Source organism: Schistocerca gregaria, chromosome 8 (assembly GCF_023897955.1).
Source record: "Schistocerca gregaria isolate iqSchGreg1 chromosome 8, iqSchGreg1.2, whole genome shotgun sequence".
NCBI lineage: Eukaryota > Metazoa > Arthropoda > Insecta > Orthoptera > Acrididae > Schistocerca > Schistocerca gregaria.
The window spans coordinates 509,999,078-510,018,287 of NC_064927.1; the positions used below are offsets into that span (position 1 = coordinate 509,999,078).

Here is a 19,210-nt window from a genome sequence, read left to right on the forward strand (position 1 = left end):
AAACTAAAGGAATACAATTACCAGATCTTGTATAAGAATGGGAAATGAAATCAAGTGGCAGATAATCTGTCAGGGATACAGGACATTTGTACAGTCAAAATGATAAACACAGAAGAGAAGGATGCAATCAAGGCACCTGAGAATGATGACCTTCATCCATTAATGACAAACATGGGTAACAGCTCTTCTGGTAATCTAGTTAGGGTGGATGACATGGGTGAAACAAGTCTGTTTATCAGAGAGGAGACATGGTGAGACACAGCTGAGTGTAACTCAGCAGCTAATCTGGACTAAACTGGATACTGAGGACATGTTAGCAATATTAAAACTTTACCATAATTCACCAACAGAGGGGAATCAAAGGATATTACATGTAGGAAGGTATGAAAGCTGACATTGCAGATTACATACATTGTTGTGAAAGTTGCCAGAAAAATAAGCTGTGAGAACCCACATAAACATGCCCTGACCAATAATCACCACACCACAACATGTTTTTGAGAGATGTGTTATAGATACTGTTGGCCTATTGAATCAGTTACAACAAGGCAATAAATACTTTTTAACTTTCCAAGAAGCATAATGAAATTTGTTGTTACTGAACTTATTGAGAAGAATGATGTGGATACAGTAGCAAGGTTATTCATAGAAAAGATAGTATTAAAATTTGGAATACCCCAAATATAGCTAAGTGGTGTGTGGAGTAACTTTCTTAGTGACACAATGAATAGTCACAAAGGAATTGAAAATGTTAGCTGCCAGTGGGCATTGATTAATACCAATGGGGCAAGTTGAGAATTTGTGCACGAACAGAACTCAGATCTGGGTCTCCACTTACTAGGCAGTTGTGCTGACCACTATGCCATCCAAACACAGTAGTCATCACGTCCACACAGACTACACTGACACACCTTGCCTCTCAGAACCAAATTCTCAACTTATGCCACACATTACTGATGTCATGCCCCTGCTCATTGGCCCCATTACTTGTGGCACCTCACCAATTCCTGTAAGAGTTTGGACTTGGTGTGCATCTGCACTGAAGGGATCATTGGCTGTCATTGCCATAATTATGTATATGTGGCATCTGTCTTTCAGACAAGTAAGCAGGAGACTTTGGTTCAAATCCAGCTCCAACACAAATTTTCAGATGGGCCCATTGGTATAAACCAATTCCCACTGGCAGCTAAAGTTTTCATTTCCTTTATGTCTTCATTCATAGTGGCTGCAGGATCAGATTTTTGTCTTTTTTTTGACATGTCTGAAAGAACAGACTCAACATGTATTCAAATTATTGCATGTCGATAAAATTCAGAATACAGCATACCCTCCTCAGATGACTGGATCACTTGAGAGAAATCACTGTGACATTATGTAAATCATGCACAGGAGATTGGGATACCTGGATCCCATATGCTGTATTCATATCAACATAACTACTCATTCCAGAATGAATTATTATTTGGGAGACAATGCAATGTTCCTAGCAGTTTTCAAATAGATCCTGCAGAAGTCTTAAACAGTTATGATGATTATGTTACAGAGATGAAACAACCAATGCACTGATGTGATTCTTGAGTTTCTCCCGGCGTATTTGATAATCAAAATATCCACGGGTGTACTGCTGGTCTATAGTGTCCAACGGGCACAATATTTTGGCGATCAAACATGTCGCCATCATCAGGTGGACTGACGGACTGAGCTCCTGTGAACGTGCCAGCACGGAGATCCATATGCTATGGCTGCTCAGGGGGATTGGGTTCGGTTGCGACGGCGGCCGATTTAAATACCCTCCGCACGCGGCGCGCTCCCTCTGCTGTCCGCGCCCCATGCCACGGTAGCGTGGTGGAACAGATTGCGACGGCGTCTGAGATGACATCAGTGTGATGGCTCTGTCCGCCGTGGTCGTCACAACTCTGCGTTTGCTCGATTTACTCTTGATTAACCCAATCGCTGGTTCCCAAGCCTTGCTAAGATTATAGCCACAGTCACGGTTTATGAGGTCATTATTGGTGCGAATTTCGATGGCCTCTCTAACAATGCTGTCCCAGTATCTCGACGTCTGTACCAGAATACTCATGCGGACATACTCCATAGCGTGATTTCCCGACAATGTTCAGCGACCGCCGACTTGCTCGGATACATCAGTCGAGTGTGCCTCTGGTGTTCACGGCATCGATCCTCGACAGTACGCATCGTCTGACGAATATACGACTTGCCACATTGACACGGAATCTGGTACACACCGGCCTTCCTCAAACCGAGGTCATCTTTGGCGCTCCCCACCAGTGCACGAGTTTTATTCGGAGGACAAAACACAGTTCCGACCCAGTGTTTCTTCAGAATGCGGGCATTATTTAAAACAACTTTTCGTCCTTTGTGGCCAATGTAATTGAACAATACTCATAAGACTCAAAATATGTATTAATGTAGAGAAGAGGCAGTGAAAATAAAACATTATTTACATAAAGAACTATCCACTAAAATGACTAAATGTAAAAGATATCTTACCAAAGGTGTTATCCTGTTACAACTTGTTAATTGATGCAATCAGTATTTACATCATTACATGGCAGAGATCATCAGATGCTGTGACGTGACACATATGAGTAGTACGGCGGATGAAGTCCATTACAAAGTACAAGAAACACAATGTTCAGTGTATTCATATTATACTCATCTGTTGACAAGAATTGTGGCCTCTTCTCTATATTAATGTATATTTTCAGTTTTATGACATTGTTCAATTACACTGGCCACTAGCAATGAAAAGCTGTTTTTAATTATGTTGTGAATGGATGTTGTCATTTTAGGAAAGATTTTAATGTTGTATGAAGTTGTAATGGCACTAACAATAATCAAGAATGCTTTATGTTGTGTATTCTGTAACTAATTTTGTATATGCTCATGAATTCTGCTACAATATTATGTGCAGTTCTGTAAGCCATTGTATGTTGCTGACATGAGAAAAAATCTGTTTTATGTATTAGATCTGAAAATGGCCAAATTGATAGCCTAAATTAATAATAAATCCAATTAAAAAATAGTTCATGTGCGATCTTGACTCCAAGTGTTTTCAATCCCTAACATAAATAAACAACACAATGTTCTGTTTACTCGAAAGTTCTTTTCCAAAATTCCTTTAGAATGCATGCTGCTCTGTTGTAACAGATATTCAAACACACAAGAAGTCTTTTGTTGTTCTGTCACAAGTTTTCCAATAGTCACAACACAAACTCGGTCAGTTTTCAGTTCTAACCACACATCAGTCATATTTTTAAATGTAATACATTGGAAAATACAGAACTTTAAAAACAGATGAATCATTTATAATAGCCCAGTATTGTGCTTGTTGGACATGGGCTGTACAGTCTCATCACTATAATTTGAGTTTGACACTGATTGTGTTAAATCTACTCATTTACTCTCCAACCCAGCTACCACAGTAATTTCACCAGAAGTGACAGTGAACCACTTCTGCCATTCCCCCCACCCCCCTCACCATATTTACATTCATATATACTCTCACTAACATTGTAGCCTTCCACACCAAGTAGATTATTCTTCATATGGTGTCAACTCCACAGCATTTAGCTGCCATGTTGCAAATGTTAGCCTCGTCCAAAGTGAACTACCAACTCTGTGGTTGCCAATAGGGGTATCATCCTCTTTTCCTGTTTAGTCACAAATAGTCACAACAAAAAGACTGTCACATATAAAGCTGTTGGCTGTTAAGGTCTTTGTCAGGAATAGATGTAGACACACACACACACTCACACACACACACACACACACACACACACACACACACACACACACACGTGTGCACACAAACACAACTCACACACATGACTGTAGTCTCAGGCCTATCTGTAACTCAGAATCTCTGCTATATGGTGAGTAGCAACTTTCTTTTTCATAATATTGTTACAACCCATCCTGGATATTCCATTGTTTCATTTTTGTCTTTCGATGTTTAAATTTCTTGATATTTTTTCACCACACTCGTACATCTGATAATACTCCTATATAAGACTACAGTATATCTGTTTTGAACTTTGTAGTGGACGAAATGCCCAAGAGGATGAAGAGGTGTATCAAATAATAAAGTCATACTTACAGGTTCAATATCTTCCAAATCAACATTTGCTGCTTCAGACTGCTGGCCAGATCTTCGATTACGATTTCGTGGCTTCTGCCTCATGCCATTCATGTTATTTTGATTCATGTTGTTTCTGTTATTGTTGTATCCATCATTATTGGCAGTGCATCTACCACTGCCATGCAAACCATAGCCTAGACAAAATAAATGCAAAAGGTTTTTAAAAAATATGTATATAAACTGCTGAGAAATATATCAGGAACATAAACTGTCAAATATTTCTATGATTTTAATCAGAGAAGAGGAAATAAAAGGCAGTTTATTGGAAAAAACACATATACTCTGACAGCTGCTTTATCTGCGATTGAACCTATGTGATCATCAGGCATCTTGACCTCTCAGGTTTGCTTGGTGTGTTTGAATATTTGTGCACTTTTGAGCGTTCAACTGAGCTGTGCATAAAAATGGAAACAGTGTTTGGCTGAAAACCTAAAAGCACACCATCAATCATATTTACTGCCCCTACAAGGAACGTAACTTCAAAGAATCATGGGTAACTGAAGAAATTCTTCATTTTATCGATGAAAGCATCAGCAGATCTTTTCTGAAAGTATTTCTATGGAGTGTAGCCATATATGGAAATGAAATATGGAGAATAAACAGTTAAGACAAGAAGAGAATAGAAGCTTTTGAAATGTGGTGCTACAGAAGGATGCTGAAAGTTAGATGGGTGGATCACATAACTAATTACTAAGGAGGTACTGACCAGAACTGAGGAGAAAAGGAATTTGTGGCACAACTTCACTAGGAAATCAGTTGGTAGGCCACGTTTTGAGACATCAATGGATCACCAATTTAGTATTGGAGGGAAGTGTGGAGGGTGAAACTCATAGAGGGAGACCAAGAGATAAATATATCAAGCAGATTCAGAAGGATGTAAGTTGCAGTAGTTATGAGTAGTAAGAGGTGAAGGAAGTGGCACAGTATAGAGTAGTGCAGAGAGCTGCATGAAACCATTCTTTGGACTGAAGACAAAAACAGCAACAACATCAGTAAAATTTATTTATTTATTTATTCTTGCCCATGGACTCCAGCTGAAAATCCAGCTGAGAGTATTGGGTGTGTCATACAATAGGCTATTAACATCAAACTTGATTTCATTATACATAAATGAAACAAATAATTAAACAGAAATAGTCCCTAATCATTACATGCTTCACATCATATGTACACACAAATCCAAATAACAAACAGGTATGAAAACTATAGTATGATTTTTATGTGGGGGGTTTAATAATTTACTTACTTCATTTGTTTTATTTTGTCTTATTAATTCGTCTGCTACAGTAATATAATATCTGTTAAAAGTATTGGCTATTTCTAGAGGGTTTGCTTTGCTTTTCCCACTCATCAGTGGGCAGATGTCCTGTGCCCAATTTATTACTTTTCCTCTCTCTTCATTAATGAACGACCATAAACGTTTTGAGTAGTTCTTTCCCTTATCTATATACATCTTGATGAATGATGCTTTAGTTTCTCTGATAAAACTACAGTACTCTTTCTTTTTTATTTTATACAGTGTGGTGTAGGCCTCAGTATTTTTTTTTTTGGGGGAGGTCATAATACACTCTCAGATTATTTCTGGCATGGATTACTTCTCCAGTCACCCAGCTTTTGTTTTTTTGTTGCTGTTTGACAAGCCTTTTACTAACAGGGTATGTAACATCAAAATAATAATTGAATAAAGAAAAAAACTGGTTCCATTTGGTGTTTGCATCTTTAGCTGCATATATTGTTTTCTGGTCTTCTGCCTCTAACATCATTTTTAGCAGATTTATGTCATGTGGGTAGTTCTGTCTTCTCATCTCCCATATCTTCTGCACTGAATCACTAGTCTTTATATTTATGTCTATCATGATTGCAAAATGGTCTGCTAATGTGGAGTTTATTACCTGTGTGTCACAATAGCATGTAGGAATATTTGTTATTACATGATCAATTATAGTTTCACTATGCTTTGTTACTCTGGTTGGTTTATCTGTTTTTATTTTTAGATTGTATATGCACAATAAGTCCAGTCGGGTCTTAGAATTGTCTGTATTTTTACTCATGTCTATGTTCAGATCTCCTATAATGATCAAATAAGCATATGTTTTTGAGAGGTGTTGGATCATATCTTCCAGCTGTTCAAAGAAGGTTTTAATTACACCATTTGGTGATTGATACAAACCTAATACACAACATAAATTCCTAGCCATTTTAGTTTCTAGTGCTGTAGCTTCAAAGCTCAATTCTATAGAATATTTTGTTATATTTATGGCTTTAGTTGATTTATAGTTAGAAAAAATGTTCAGGGAAATTCAGAATACAGAAATACAAGTCACTTAGGAATGAAATAAATAGGAAGTGGAGAGAAGCTAAGATGAAATGGCTGAATGAAAAATGTGAAGAAATAAAAAAAAGAGGTGATTGTCAGGATGGCTGCCATAGCGTGCAGAAAAGTCAAAACAGCATATGGTGAAATAGAAAGCAAGGGCAGTAACATTAAGACTGCAACGGGAATTCCACTGTTAAATGCAGAGCAGAGAGTGGATAGGTGGAAAGAGTGCATTGAAGACCTCTATGAGTGAGAGGACTTGTCTGATGATGTGATATATGAAGAAACAGGAGTCCATAGAGAAGAGATAGATGGCCCAGTGGATTAAAAGGGCTTTGGGGGACTTATGATCATATAGGGCACAAGTGGTACATAATATTCCATCAGGATTTCTAAACTTTTGAGTGAAGTGGCAACAAAATGACTGTTCACGTTGGTGTGTAGAATGTATGAGTCTGGTATTGTACCATCTGAAAACATTACCCACACAATTCCAAAGACTGCAAGAATTAGTGCATAGCCAGCTTAACAACTCATGTATCCAAGTTTCTGACAAGAATAATATACAGAAGAATGGAGGAAGAAACTTGAGGATAAGTTAGATCATGATACGTTTGGTCTTAAGAAAGGTAAAGACACCAGAGAGGCTATGCTGACATTGCAGCTGATAATGGACACAAGACTAAAGAAAAACAAGACACATTCACAGTATTTGTTGACGTAGAAAAGCATTTGACAATGTCAAGTGGTACAAGGTAATCTAAAATTTGAGAAAAATAAGGGTAAGCTATAGGGAAAGACAAATAATATGGAATATGTACAATAGCCAAGAGGGAACAATAGGACTGGAAGACCAAGAACCAACTGCTTGGATTAAAAAGGGTTTAAGATAGGGATGTAGTTTTTCTCCCCCACCATTCAATCTATACAATGAAGAAGCAGTGATTGATATAAAAGAAAGATTCAAGAGTGGGATTGAAATTCGGGGTGGAAGAATATCAATGATAAGATTCATTGATGACATTGGTATCATCACAGAAAGGAACAAAGATCATGGGATCTGTCAATTGAATGGTATAATGAGTAAAAGATGTGTGTTGAGAGTAAACTGTATAAAGACTAAAGTAATGAGAAGTAGTAGAAATGAGAACAGATTAATATCAGAATTGGTGATCATGAAGTAGATGATGTTAAAGAATTCTGTTACCTAGGAAGCAAAACAACCCATGGTATATAGTACAAGGAGGACATAAAAAACAGACTAGCTATAACAAAAAAAGGCATTCTTGGCCAAGTGAACTCTACTAGTATTAAGCACAGGCCTTACTTTGAGGAAAATTTTTTTGAGAATGTATGTTTGAGCACAGTTAGTGAAACATGGTCTATGGATAAACCTGAAGAGATGAGAATCAAATCATATGAGATGTGTGCAACAAAATAATGCTGAAAATTAGGTGGAGTGATTAGATAAGAGATCCTCCATAGAATTGCTGAGGAAAAGAATGACACTGATAAGAAGAAGGGACAGGATGATAGGACATTTATTAAGACATTAAGGAATAACCTCTATGGAAACGGGATACAATTATCAGTCGAATGCAATAACTGTCCCCATTAAATTCCACCTAGAGATATATTTCGTAGTTAGTCATAAACGTGTACACAGCTTGAGATACAGAACAGAACTAAAAACTAACATGGAGGCTTGCCAGGGCAATAAGAGTCCAAAGATGGTGTTAATCATGGTTGATACAACCTATCGATGCCACACAGATCCCCCCTCCCCCCCCCCCCTTCATCCCCAACCCCCACCCCCAGCAGTACGGAGTACCACCTGTGAGTGGAGGTCATGTGGGCATTGGTGTCAGTAGTAGTCATGCGAGATGGCAGGTGCACGAGCAGGATTTCCATCTCGGTCAAGATGGAGTGCGGAGGTGGAGTGCTTGGTGAAAGGTCCAGTTCGTAGTCAGTCAACCAGCGGGGCGGACGATGCATCGGCCGGCCAAAGAGCAGGCATGTGGAATGGCCTGCAGTGTGGTGCAGGTGCGCCCACCCCAAATGCAGATCGAGCCACCCGAGGAGATGAACACATGAATTTCTGATGGGTCGCACTTGTGCGGGAGGGACAGGCTATGCACTACACTGACATTTAACTGCCCTTTGATGAGAGAGCCCATGGTGTCTGTTAGGAGCTTGAGCACATGGACATCGGAGGTGACAATCAACACATCATCCATATGGTGTGGTGGCATGTTGCAGCACAGGTTGAATGTGGGAGAGGGAATCTCTGCAATCGGTGAAGTGGCGTCAAAACCTGCATATGGGTTTGGATGGCAACCTGCCTGGAAAACCTGCGAATGGCAATGACAAATCATGGGTTGGAGAAAACTGCACCATGGTATGGGACAATGTATTTTCAGTCTCCATGGTGAAAAAGTTATCAGAAGGATCCAACTGAGACAGCAGAGGAGCATCGAAGTCCACGAAAGCAGGTTTGAGCCTGTGCAATGAAACAGTTTGAGGACGATCTTTAACTATAATGTCGAACATTGTCTAGCCCCACCATAGTGCTTTAAAGGGGCCAAGGTAGAGTGTTTGGAGGGGTTGTCTAATGGTATCATCCCTGAGCATAATGTGGAAGAAAGTGTTGAGTGCAATTGGCATGTAAGTGTCCAGTGGGGAATGGCTGACAGGTGAGTCTAGCTGTGCATGTTTGAAGTGAGTGCGCAGGTGACTAATGAAATCTGGGGAGGGGAGAAAATCCTCAGTTGCTTGAGGAAGGATAAGTTTCCCTTGTAAGACTGGGTCCTCCCCAAAAACGAATTCAGAGATGGTTCTCTGTAAGTCTGGTTTAAAGGTTGACCGAGTAACACCCATGGAAGCCCCTCGTACCAGAGGCAGTCATGGTACCTGAGGACAGTTTTGAGGGTGCGGTGCCACCGTTCAACTAAGCCATTGCTTTGTGGGTGGAAGGCTGTTGGCCACAGTTTCAATGGTGATGTGAGATAAAGGAACAGCTTCCACCCAGTGAGACACGCACTCGATTGTGGAGAGACTATAGCTGTGGCCCTCTGGACTGATAAAGTCGATATGTACATGATGAAATCTTCCTTGCGGAATGTCAAACTTGCCTAGTGAAGGGGAGATGTGGTGGCTATATTTGTTGCGTTGACAGGAAACGCAGCTGCTTGCCCAGGTCTGACAGTCCTGTTTAACATTTTTCCAAATGAAACGCTCAGATACGAGCCATGTGTTGGTGCAGATGCCAGGATGAGTGAGGTTATGCAAGTCGTTAAAGGTTTGCTGGCACAATGTGGGCAGGAGCAATGGCCGCAGGGTGCAAGTAGAAGAATCACCCCACACCTCATCCATAACGACAGGGAACTTGGCTTTGGTAAACATAAGAGATTTTTCAGGATCTGTGAGGAGAGCTTGAGATTCCTTGTCAGAGGTCTGGAGCGTGGCCAGGATGGATAAATCAGTGGTGCATGAGACAGTATAGATCTGTGAGGAAAAATCAGTGGGGATGTTTCCTGTGCAGTTGATGTAGAAAATGTCTGTTGTGAATTGAGAGACTAAATCAAAGTGGCAGAAATGCCTAGGGGATGGGCCCTCGGAAGGGTTACAGAAAGCGTCCACTAGTGGTTTATGATCAGTATGGATGAAGAAATAAGGGCCCTTGATGTCGCGGCCAAAGTGTTTGATGGCTTCATGGACTACCAGAATCTCCATATCAAAAAAGGAATATTTCTTCTGAGCTGTAGACAACTTTTTAGAGAAGAAAGGAAGAGGAGAAACCATGGCGCCTTTGCGTTGCTATAGTACTGCCCCCACTGCTAGGTCCCTGGCGTCCGTAGTGATGGACAACAACAACGACAGGTCAGGATGGACGAGTGTCATGGCGTGAGCTAAGGAAGTTTTTAGAGCCTTGAAGACCTCCAGTATAGGTTTAGTCCAGCAAACTGGTTTAAGGCCTGAAGAGTTCGCCTGACAGCGAGTCTGTCAGCGGGGCCTGCACAGTGGTGGCAGAAAGCAGATGCTGATGGTAGTAATTTATTGTACCCAAGAAATGTTGGAGTTTTTTGTAAGTAGGCAGAGGCAGCAGTGATGTTAGGGCCTGCACGCGAGATTTGGGAGGCTGTATTCTGTCTGTGGAGACAGTGTAACCCAAAAACGTGACAGAAGCCTGGCGCAATTGGACTTTGTCCTTGTTGACCTCAACGCCATTGGAGTTCAGGGTCTGGAGGATCTTGGATAAATGATTATCGTGTCCCTCAGCCGAGTTGCTGAAAATGAGTATGTCATCCAGGTATGCAAAGCAAAACTCGAACTGTCGTAAGATTGAGTTGATGAAACGTTGCCATGTTGGTGCCACATTTTTCAGGCTGAATGGCATGAAGTTGTATTGTAACAAACTGAGCAGCGTGATAATAGCTGTCTTTGGAATGTCTTCTGGTGCTACAGGAATCTGGCGATAGGCACGTTTACAGTCAAACAGTCAATAACACTGAAGATTGTGGTGCCCGATAACATATGAGTAAAATTGTTTATGTTTGGCACTGGGTAGTTGTCCATGACAGTATGAGCGATTAAGCATCTGTAGTCGCTGTGCATTTGGAAAGAACCGTCTTGTTTGGTGACGAGGTGAATCGGTGAAGACCAGTTGCTGCCCAACGGTTGCAGGATACCTGCCTCCAAAAGTTCGTTAATTTGCTGATGGGCTGCGCGTAACTTAATGGGGTTGAGGTGTCTAACCATGTGTGTAATAGGAGGGCTGGCAGTGGTAACTATCTTGTGTGCTGTTCCGCCAGTGATGGAAGAAACTGAGAACTGCACATGAGACTGAGCAACATCCTGATGTGAAGTTTTTGGATGAGTGGGGTGCAATGAGGTGTAACCATTAGCACGAGTGGGAAAAAGCAGCAGGAAATCACATGCCTATTACGTGAGCACAGCGTGTGCTTGTTTGAAGAGGTCAGCTGCACGCGCAGTGCCGAGAGGGTCAGGACGCTCAGCAACTGTCTGTTGTCAGCCTTGCCTTGGGTAACTGGTGCAGGTGAGAGAGGCACTGGCATCATGTGGGGAACAGTGATGGCAGCTAAGTCAGGCAGCTGGTGTATGAGAGAGGGGGAATGTTTATAAACACGCGGAGCAGCTGCCTGCACTGTGGGCGTGGTCATATTGCACATGCGACTGTCATTAGTAGCTCTGTTTGAGACACATGGCACTGAATACAGTGAGCTTGTTGTGGGCGTGGTGTCTACCGGACGTGAATCGTCACATGCAGTTAATGTTTTGAGACTAACTTGCTGAGTGTCTGAGCTGGTGTCTGCTGGAGAAACACAATTATGTGGCAGCACTGTGGATTGCAGTTTCAGCAGAGAGGTATGAGCTGCGAGAAGCTCATTGTAAGTGTGTGCTATTCATCATTTTGGCTCATCATTTTCGCAGTGGAGTTGTGCCACCAAGTTGTACTCTGACAGAAGGTTAGTGACGCAGGTCACAGTGTTGCCTCCGATGGTGGAGCACTCGCGTACTAACTCACAGGTCGCAAGAGAAGCAGAATGTGGAACATAAGTGCAGGAGCACAGTATCTGACTGTTAGTGGGATGGTGTAGCACTGAACTCTGAACCACGTTCGGAAAGAGTTTGTTATGTGACAAAAAATCCATACCGAGAATTGGTTCATTGATGTCAACAATGTAGAAAGTCCATGGAACACACAGAGAAAGAGATGGGTGCACCGTAACTTTGACAGAGCCTGAGGTTGTCACATTGTAGTGTTTACAGCCCGTAGAAGTGACCTCATTGGTGAAAAGGCTGTAGGAACCGATGATGTGGGTATGATAGACACATCAGTGCCTGTGTCAACTAGGAAGATGAGCCGTGACGAAATGTCGGTCGAGTATAAACGACTGCTTGGCCAGGTGGACGAGTAGATGGAGTGCAAGGTGTGAGGATGCCTGTGACATTCCCACCAGGACTCGGTGCCTTCCAGATCCTGCGGTCGGCGTTTGGGTGCTGGCAAGGTAATCGACACTTCTTGGCATCATCAGCAAAAATCTTGTGGTACCAACAACACAGATGAGCCGGTTGTGGCGATGGCGGAGACTGCGGCAACGGAGGAGGCTTATCCTCATTGATTTGTTTTGGGATGTATACTGACACATAATAGTGCATGGGCAATTCTTGAGTGCTCAGACAGAGGAGAGAGCAAGAGGACACTGCCAAGCGGTGTAGATGGCACGGAGGTGGAATGAGCTCAGCCTCTGCCCGCAGACGGCCGGTAAGCAGGAGCAGTTGTGCCAACCAGTGGTGAGTGGTGTGCTGGCTGGTGTTGTCACAGCAGTGCATACAGCTGGTCTGCGATGCCAAGACAAGAGCCGATTGACTTGAACGAGTGTGGTAGCAAGCCGATCTGTAGGTCGATAGGTAACTTGGCGGACCATACCACCCACAGAGTATCGTCCAGCATTGTATGTTCACTTACAAGTAATCAAAGGTGTCACTAGAGCTGTGATAGATTTTAGTCCCCCAAGTGCTCCTTGTACAAGACCTCGATGATTAATTCTTGTGGTGAACAGGCGAATTGGACCAATATTGTTTTCTTCGTGAACTCATACTTTGGTGGAGATGGTGGCGAGAGGAGTACATCACAAATTAAGTCCGAGTGATCATGGAGGTTGTAACATTACAGGACATATTGGGATATGTGACGAGACATAGGAATTTAGAGTTAACATCAAACACGTGATGTAACTTGAACAGATGGTCTACAAGTGCAAACCATGATATGGGATTGTCCCCATATAAAGGGGGCATCTTCGGCAGACAGTCATGGGGGAGAGAGGGGGGGGGGAGGGGAGGGGAGGGGGATGAAAGCAGCTTTGCTGTATCTTGGAAGGCCTGCTGGTCCATGGTAGGAGGGGCTGTACTGCAGCCTGGCACCATAGGCATAGGTGTGGTATTGGCAAGCACATCCGTAACAACGGTGGGTTCCATTGTCTCAAAAATACAATAAAGGGGGTGGGGTTAGTGGGAGGACATTGGTAATTCGTGTGACAACAGTGTGAGAGTGTGAGCTTTGTGTGCACATCAAGAACACACTCCATGTGGTAGGACTATAAATTAACTGTGAATCTTGCTGAAGATCACATTGTTGCAGTAAAACGTTCCTAGAAGGTGAAGCACCGTAAGACGTGCTCAAACCCACATGGCAAAAAAACTGAGCAACAGGTCTTTTGGGTGAGCGAGGTGAATTTGGTGCATGTAAATGTTGCTCATTAGTTTGCAAGTGAGGCAAAACCAGAATAGGTTGATAGCGTGTACATTTTGCAAAAAGGGCGGCGTTGCACACAGTATGACAGTAACCAACATTACGGCCCATTGACAGTCAAAGTACATGTGCGAATGTAGATCATGTTGAACATTACATAATCGATCGGTAGTTACACAATTCTGAAGATTATCCACTTCTCATTTCATATGTTCGCGAGCACAGTCCGGTGACACAAAACTTGTGTGCATTGTTTGAGTTAATGGTGTAGCACTTGAGCATTGTAGAACAACAAAGTTTGAGGTTAACTTGGTTGGAGATCATGAATCACTGTCAACTAGTGGAGAGCCGGCCGCTGGCGAAGGATTGGAGTGGCCTGGTTGTCGTAGTTGGGCCTCCAAATCTTCAAACAAAGCGTTGGGTGAGGTAGCCATGGCACGATTCACATAACCTGTTGATTTATAACACCTTCCATGGAAGTCATGGAAGATGTAGAAACTTCGGGGCCATCAGTATGGGATCGGGATATGATTATCGGTTGAATGCAATAACTATCTCCATTAAATTCCTCATAGAGATATATTTCATAGTTAGTCATAAATGTGTACACATCTTGAGATATAGAACAGAATTAAAAACTAACATAGAAGCTCGGCAGAGCAATAAGAGTCCAAACATGATGTTTATTGTGGTTGATACGACCTATAGATGCTACACCTCTATTGTACTAGAGGGAGCTGTAGATATTAAAACTGTAAAGGAAGTCAGAGTTTGGAATATATCCAGCAAATAACTGAGGATATAGGTTGCAACTACTACTCTGAGATGAAAAGGATGGCACAGGAGAGGAATTTGTGATGAGCAGCAGCAAACCAGTCAGAAGACTTGTGACTAAGAGAAAATTATTAACTCCACAAATTGTTAAAAACCATGTATTTCCATGAGTTGTTTGTTTCCAACTGCGATCTACTGATATTGTGGTCACAGGTTACTACTTTTCTTTGTTTTGTCAAGTACACAGTCTGTATTACTGGACATGTAAAATGTGTTACCAGTATCTGCTCCAGTTTGAAATGTTACCAAGACCTGACTATATTTGTGCAACTTTTTTCATAGAGTGTTTCATTATAAATAACTGCATTTTTTCCAAGGAGTTTAAGGTCACTGCCATGTCATTAATTTATAAGATGAACAGCAAGGTCATAACAATCTTCTATGGGGCATTTATGAAGACTATGTTGTGCTGTAATATTATAATTATTAGCAGTTAAATACTGTAATGTATGTTAGCACAAAATTAAGTAATTTTTTGTATTGCACTAAAATGAAAAGTTAATCCTATACTACTTTTGAAATAAATTGTGGATTGTTTTTAGACTTATCAAAGGCCTTTGATGTCATCGACCATAAGTTACTGCTTAGGAAATTATATGCCTGTGGGATAAATGGAGTTGCCCACAAATGCCTTAAATCATATCTGTCGGACAGGTATCAGAAAGTGGAGATGAGCCATGCGGATAGGACATATTCATCAAGATTTGAGGGAGTTTTGTACGGAGTACCCCAGGGCCATTACTGTTTTTAATATTTATCAATCACCTACCAAGTTAACTATCTGAAGCAGAGGCAGTACTGTTTGCTGATGATACAAGTTTGTTTGTTAAAGCAAATAGTGAAGCTGACTTACAGGAAAAAGTCACATTAGCAACAGACAAAGCAGACAGATGGTTTAATGAAAACAGACTCATTGTGAATTCCAAAAAAACAATGTGGATCAATTTCAAACGTATTACAAATAAAATAAAAATTAACCTTACAATAGAACTGGGTAAGTGTAAGGTTGAACAAGCATCATACACTAAATTCTTGGGAGTATGGTTTGATGAACACTTCAGATGGGAAAAGCATGTAATATCATTGAACAAAAAATTGTCAAACATGTTATATAATACGAATGCTTAAAACCTCATGCAATGCTAAAACAGTGTTTTGTGTTTATTTCTCATTCATGCACAGTTTATTAAGATACGGTGTACAGTTTTGGGGGAACAACAGTCTAACAAAACATTCATTTCGACTACAAAAGAAGGCAGTCAGAATAATAAAAGGTATAGGATATAGAGACTCTTGTAGGCATGCTTTCAAAGAATTAAAAATCATGACAGTACCATCCTTATACATATATGAAAGCATATGTTTCTTAAAAGAACGCGGGGAATTTTCTACATTAAACAGAGAATCTCACAACTACGAAACAAGGAATAGGAATGATTTCCACAGTGTACTATACCAACCCAAAATCCTCTACAGTGCTCTCCCCAAAGAACTAAAAATAATACCATAACTGCACATATTTAAAAGAGAATTAAAAAACATGTTATTGAGCAATAGTTTTTACAGTATTGAAGAGTTTATGAATCGTTGACAATAAAAGCGCAGTTAAGATTTCCCTGACATAATAAATATGTGTAATTCCTCACATGTAAATACTTGCTGTTTCTATGAAAGTGTGAAACAGTGTTAATGTAAGAATGGAAAGAATCTTTGATGTGAGAATCAGTAGCTTTTTTTTGTATGTTGTTATCCTACTTGTATATTTTTATGTTAATATTCTTATAGTTCTATTAAAATTGTAATGTCCAAGTGACAAGTAAATTCAATTATAAATTTTCATGCACATGTATTTTAAATTGTAATGTTTAGTGTCGCCCTAACCGCCGTCTGCTTCACGTCTGCTGTGCAGCGAGCTACCTTAATTTAAGTATTATCTGTATTTTTCTTACTTGTCACTTCTTCTTCTGCGTGTTTTTGCTTTTAGGAAGTTTTTTAGTAGAGTGCTATTAAGTGTTCCATAGATCTCGTTTTTGTTTTGAATACAGTCAGAGAGTCCCTTTAGTCAGCCATAGTGCTAGTAGTGCTAGTGTTTGTTTTCAATACCGTCCAGAGACAGGTAGTGCTATTTTCCTTGTTTCTACAAGAAGTGGTTAGCAATCACAGTTTAGTCAATAATCAACCGCCTTTAGTGAATTAGCAGTCTAGTTAAAAGCTGATTAACAGTCTATAGTAAATTGATTTCTTAGGATGGCTAGGATGTGTGGCTGCTGTGTACGGATGCAGGAGGAGCTGGCCACTCTTCGCGAACAGCTGAGCGTGTTGATGTCCGCGGTCAGCCGTCTTCAGGCTGCTGCCTCGGAGTGTAGCGGAAGTGGGGAGTCTGGTGCATCGCAAGGTACACCCCAGGTGTTACATTCTTCACCCACTGTCCCTGCTGTCGAGACATCTTCGCGGGTACCGGGGGCCACCCTCTCCCCAAGGGGAGTGACGGGTTCAGCGGCGTTCGCGGCGCACGAGGCGGAGGGTCAATGTGGAGGCTGGCCGTGTGGCATCGCCCGCTCTGCCTGTGAGTGGACATGTGGCTGCTCCTTCAGCAAGGTCTGAGCAGGCACACGGGGGGAGGGGTTTATTAGTTATTGGGAGCTCCAACGTTAGGCGGGTGATGGAGCCCCTTAGGGAAATAGTGGAAAGGTCGGGGAAGAAGGCCAGTGTTCACTCTGTCTGCTTGCCGGGGGGTCTCATCCAAGATGTGGAGGAGGCCCTACTGGCGGCGATAGAGAGCACTGGGTGCACCCGACTGCAGATTGTTGCTCATGTCGGCACCAATGACTCCTGCCGTCTGGGTTCAGAGGTCATCCTCAGTTCGTACAGGCGGTTGGCGGAGTTGGTGAAGGCGGAAAGCCTCGCTCGCGGGGTGGAATCAGAGCTAACTATTTGTAGTATCGTTCCGAAAACCGATCGCGGTCCTCTGGTTTGGAGCCGAGTGGAAGGCTTAAACCAGAGGCTCAGACGATTCTGCGGACAGCTGGGGTGCAAATTTCTCGACCTCCGCTATCGGGTGGAGAAATGTAGGGTTCCCCTGAATAGGTCAGGCGTGCACTACATGCCGGAAATGGCTACGTGGGTAGCGGAGTACGTGTGGAGTGCACATGGGGTTTTTTTAGGTTAGAGAATTCCCTCCCTAGGCCCGACAAGACGCCTCCTGAGACGCGGCAAGGCAGGAGTAGGCAAAATGCAACAAGGAATAACAATATTAATGTGCTAATAGTAAACTGCAGGAGCATCTATAGAAAGGTCCCAGAACTGCTCTCATTAATAAACGGTCACAACGCCCATATAGTACTAGGAACAGAAAGTTGGCTGAAACCAGACGTAAACAGTAATGAAATCCTAAACTCGGATTGGAATGTATACCGCAGAGATAGGCTGGACAGTGAAGGGGGAGGCGTGTTTATAGTGATAAGAAGTGCAATAGTATCGAAGGAAATTGAGGGAGATTCGAATTGTGAAATGATTTGGGTGAAGGTCACGGTTAAAGCAGGCTCAGACATGGTAATTGGATGTCTCTATAGGCCCCCGGGCTCAGCAGCTGTTGTGGCTCAGCACCTGAAGAATAATTTGGAAAATATTTCGAGTAGATTTCCCCACCATGTTATAGTTCTGGGTGGAGATTTTAATTTGCCGGGTATAGACTGGGAGACTCAAACGTTCATAACGGGTGGCAGGGACAAAGAATCCAGTGAAATATTTTTAAGTGCTTTATCTGAAAACTACCTTGAGCAGTTAAACAGAAAACCGACTCGTGGCGATAACATATTAGACCTTCTGGTGACAAACAGACCCGAACTATTTGAATCAGTTAATGCAGAACAGGGAATCAGCGATCATAAAGCGGTTACTGCATCGATGATTTCAGCCGTAAATAGAAATATTAAAAAAGGTAGGAAGATTTTTCTGTTTAGCAAAAGTGACAAAAAGCAGATTACAGAGTACCTGACGGCTCAACACAAAAGTTTTGTCTCAAGTGCAGATAGTGTTGAGGATCAGTGGACAAAGTTCAAAACCATGGTACAATATGCGTTAGATGAGTATGTGCCAAGCAAGATCGTAAGAGATGGAAAAGAGCCACCGTGGTACAACAACCGAGTTAGAAAACTGCTGCGGAAGCAAAGGGATAGAGAAACAATTAAAATCGCTCAAAAGAGGAAAGGCCGCTGGTCCTGATGGGATACCAGTTCGATTTTACACAGAGTACGCGAAGGAACTTTGCCCCCCTTCTTGCAGCGGTGCACCGTAGGTCTCTAGAAGAGCGATGCGTTCCAAAGGATTGGAAAAGGGCACAGGTCATCCCCGTTCTCAAGAAGGGACGTTGAACAGATGTGCAGAACTATAGACCTATATCTCTAACGTCGATCAGTTGTAGAATTTTGGAACACGTATTATGTTCGAGTATAATGTCTTTTCTGGAGACTAGAAATCTACTCTGTAGGAATCAGCATGGCTTTCGAAAAAGACGATCGTGTGAAACCCAGCTCGCGCTATTCGTCCACGAGACTCAGAGGGCCTTAGACACGGGTTCACAGGTGGATGCCGTGTTTCTTGACTTCCGCAAGGCGTTTGA

At 42.0% G+C, this 19,210-nt stretch overlaps 1 protein-coding gene across 1 annotated transcript in view; it reads right to left on the minus strand.

Moving 5' to 3' along the window:
- Window positions 1-19,210, minus strand: part of LOC126284210 (odorant-binding protein 59a) — a 154,921-nt gene that overhangs the window by 75,220 nt on the left and 60,491 nt on the right. The window contains exon 3 of the mRNA XM_049982977.1: window positions 4,121-4,296. Coding sequence (XP_049838934.1) covers window positions 4,121-4,296 — 176 coding nt within the window. The remainder of the gene's footprint in view (window positions 1-4,120; window positions 4,297-19,210) is intronic.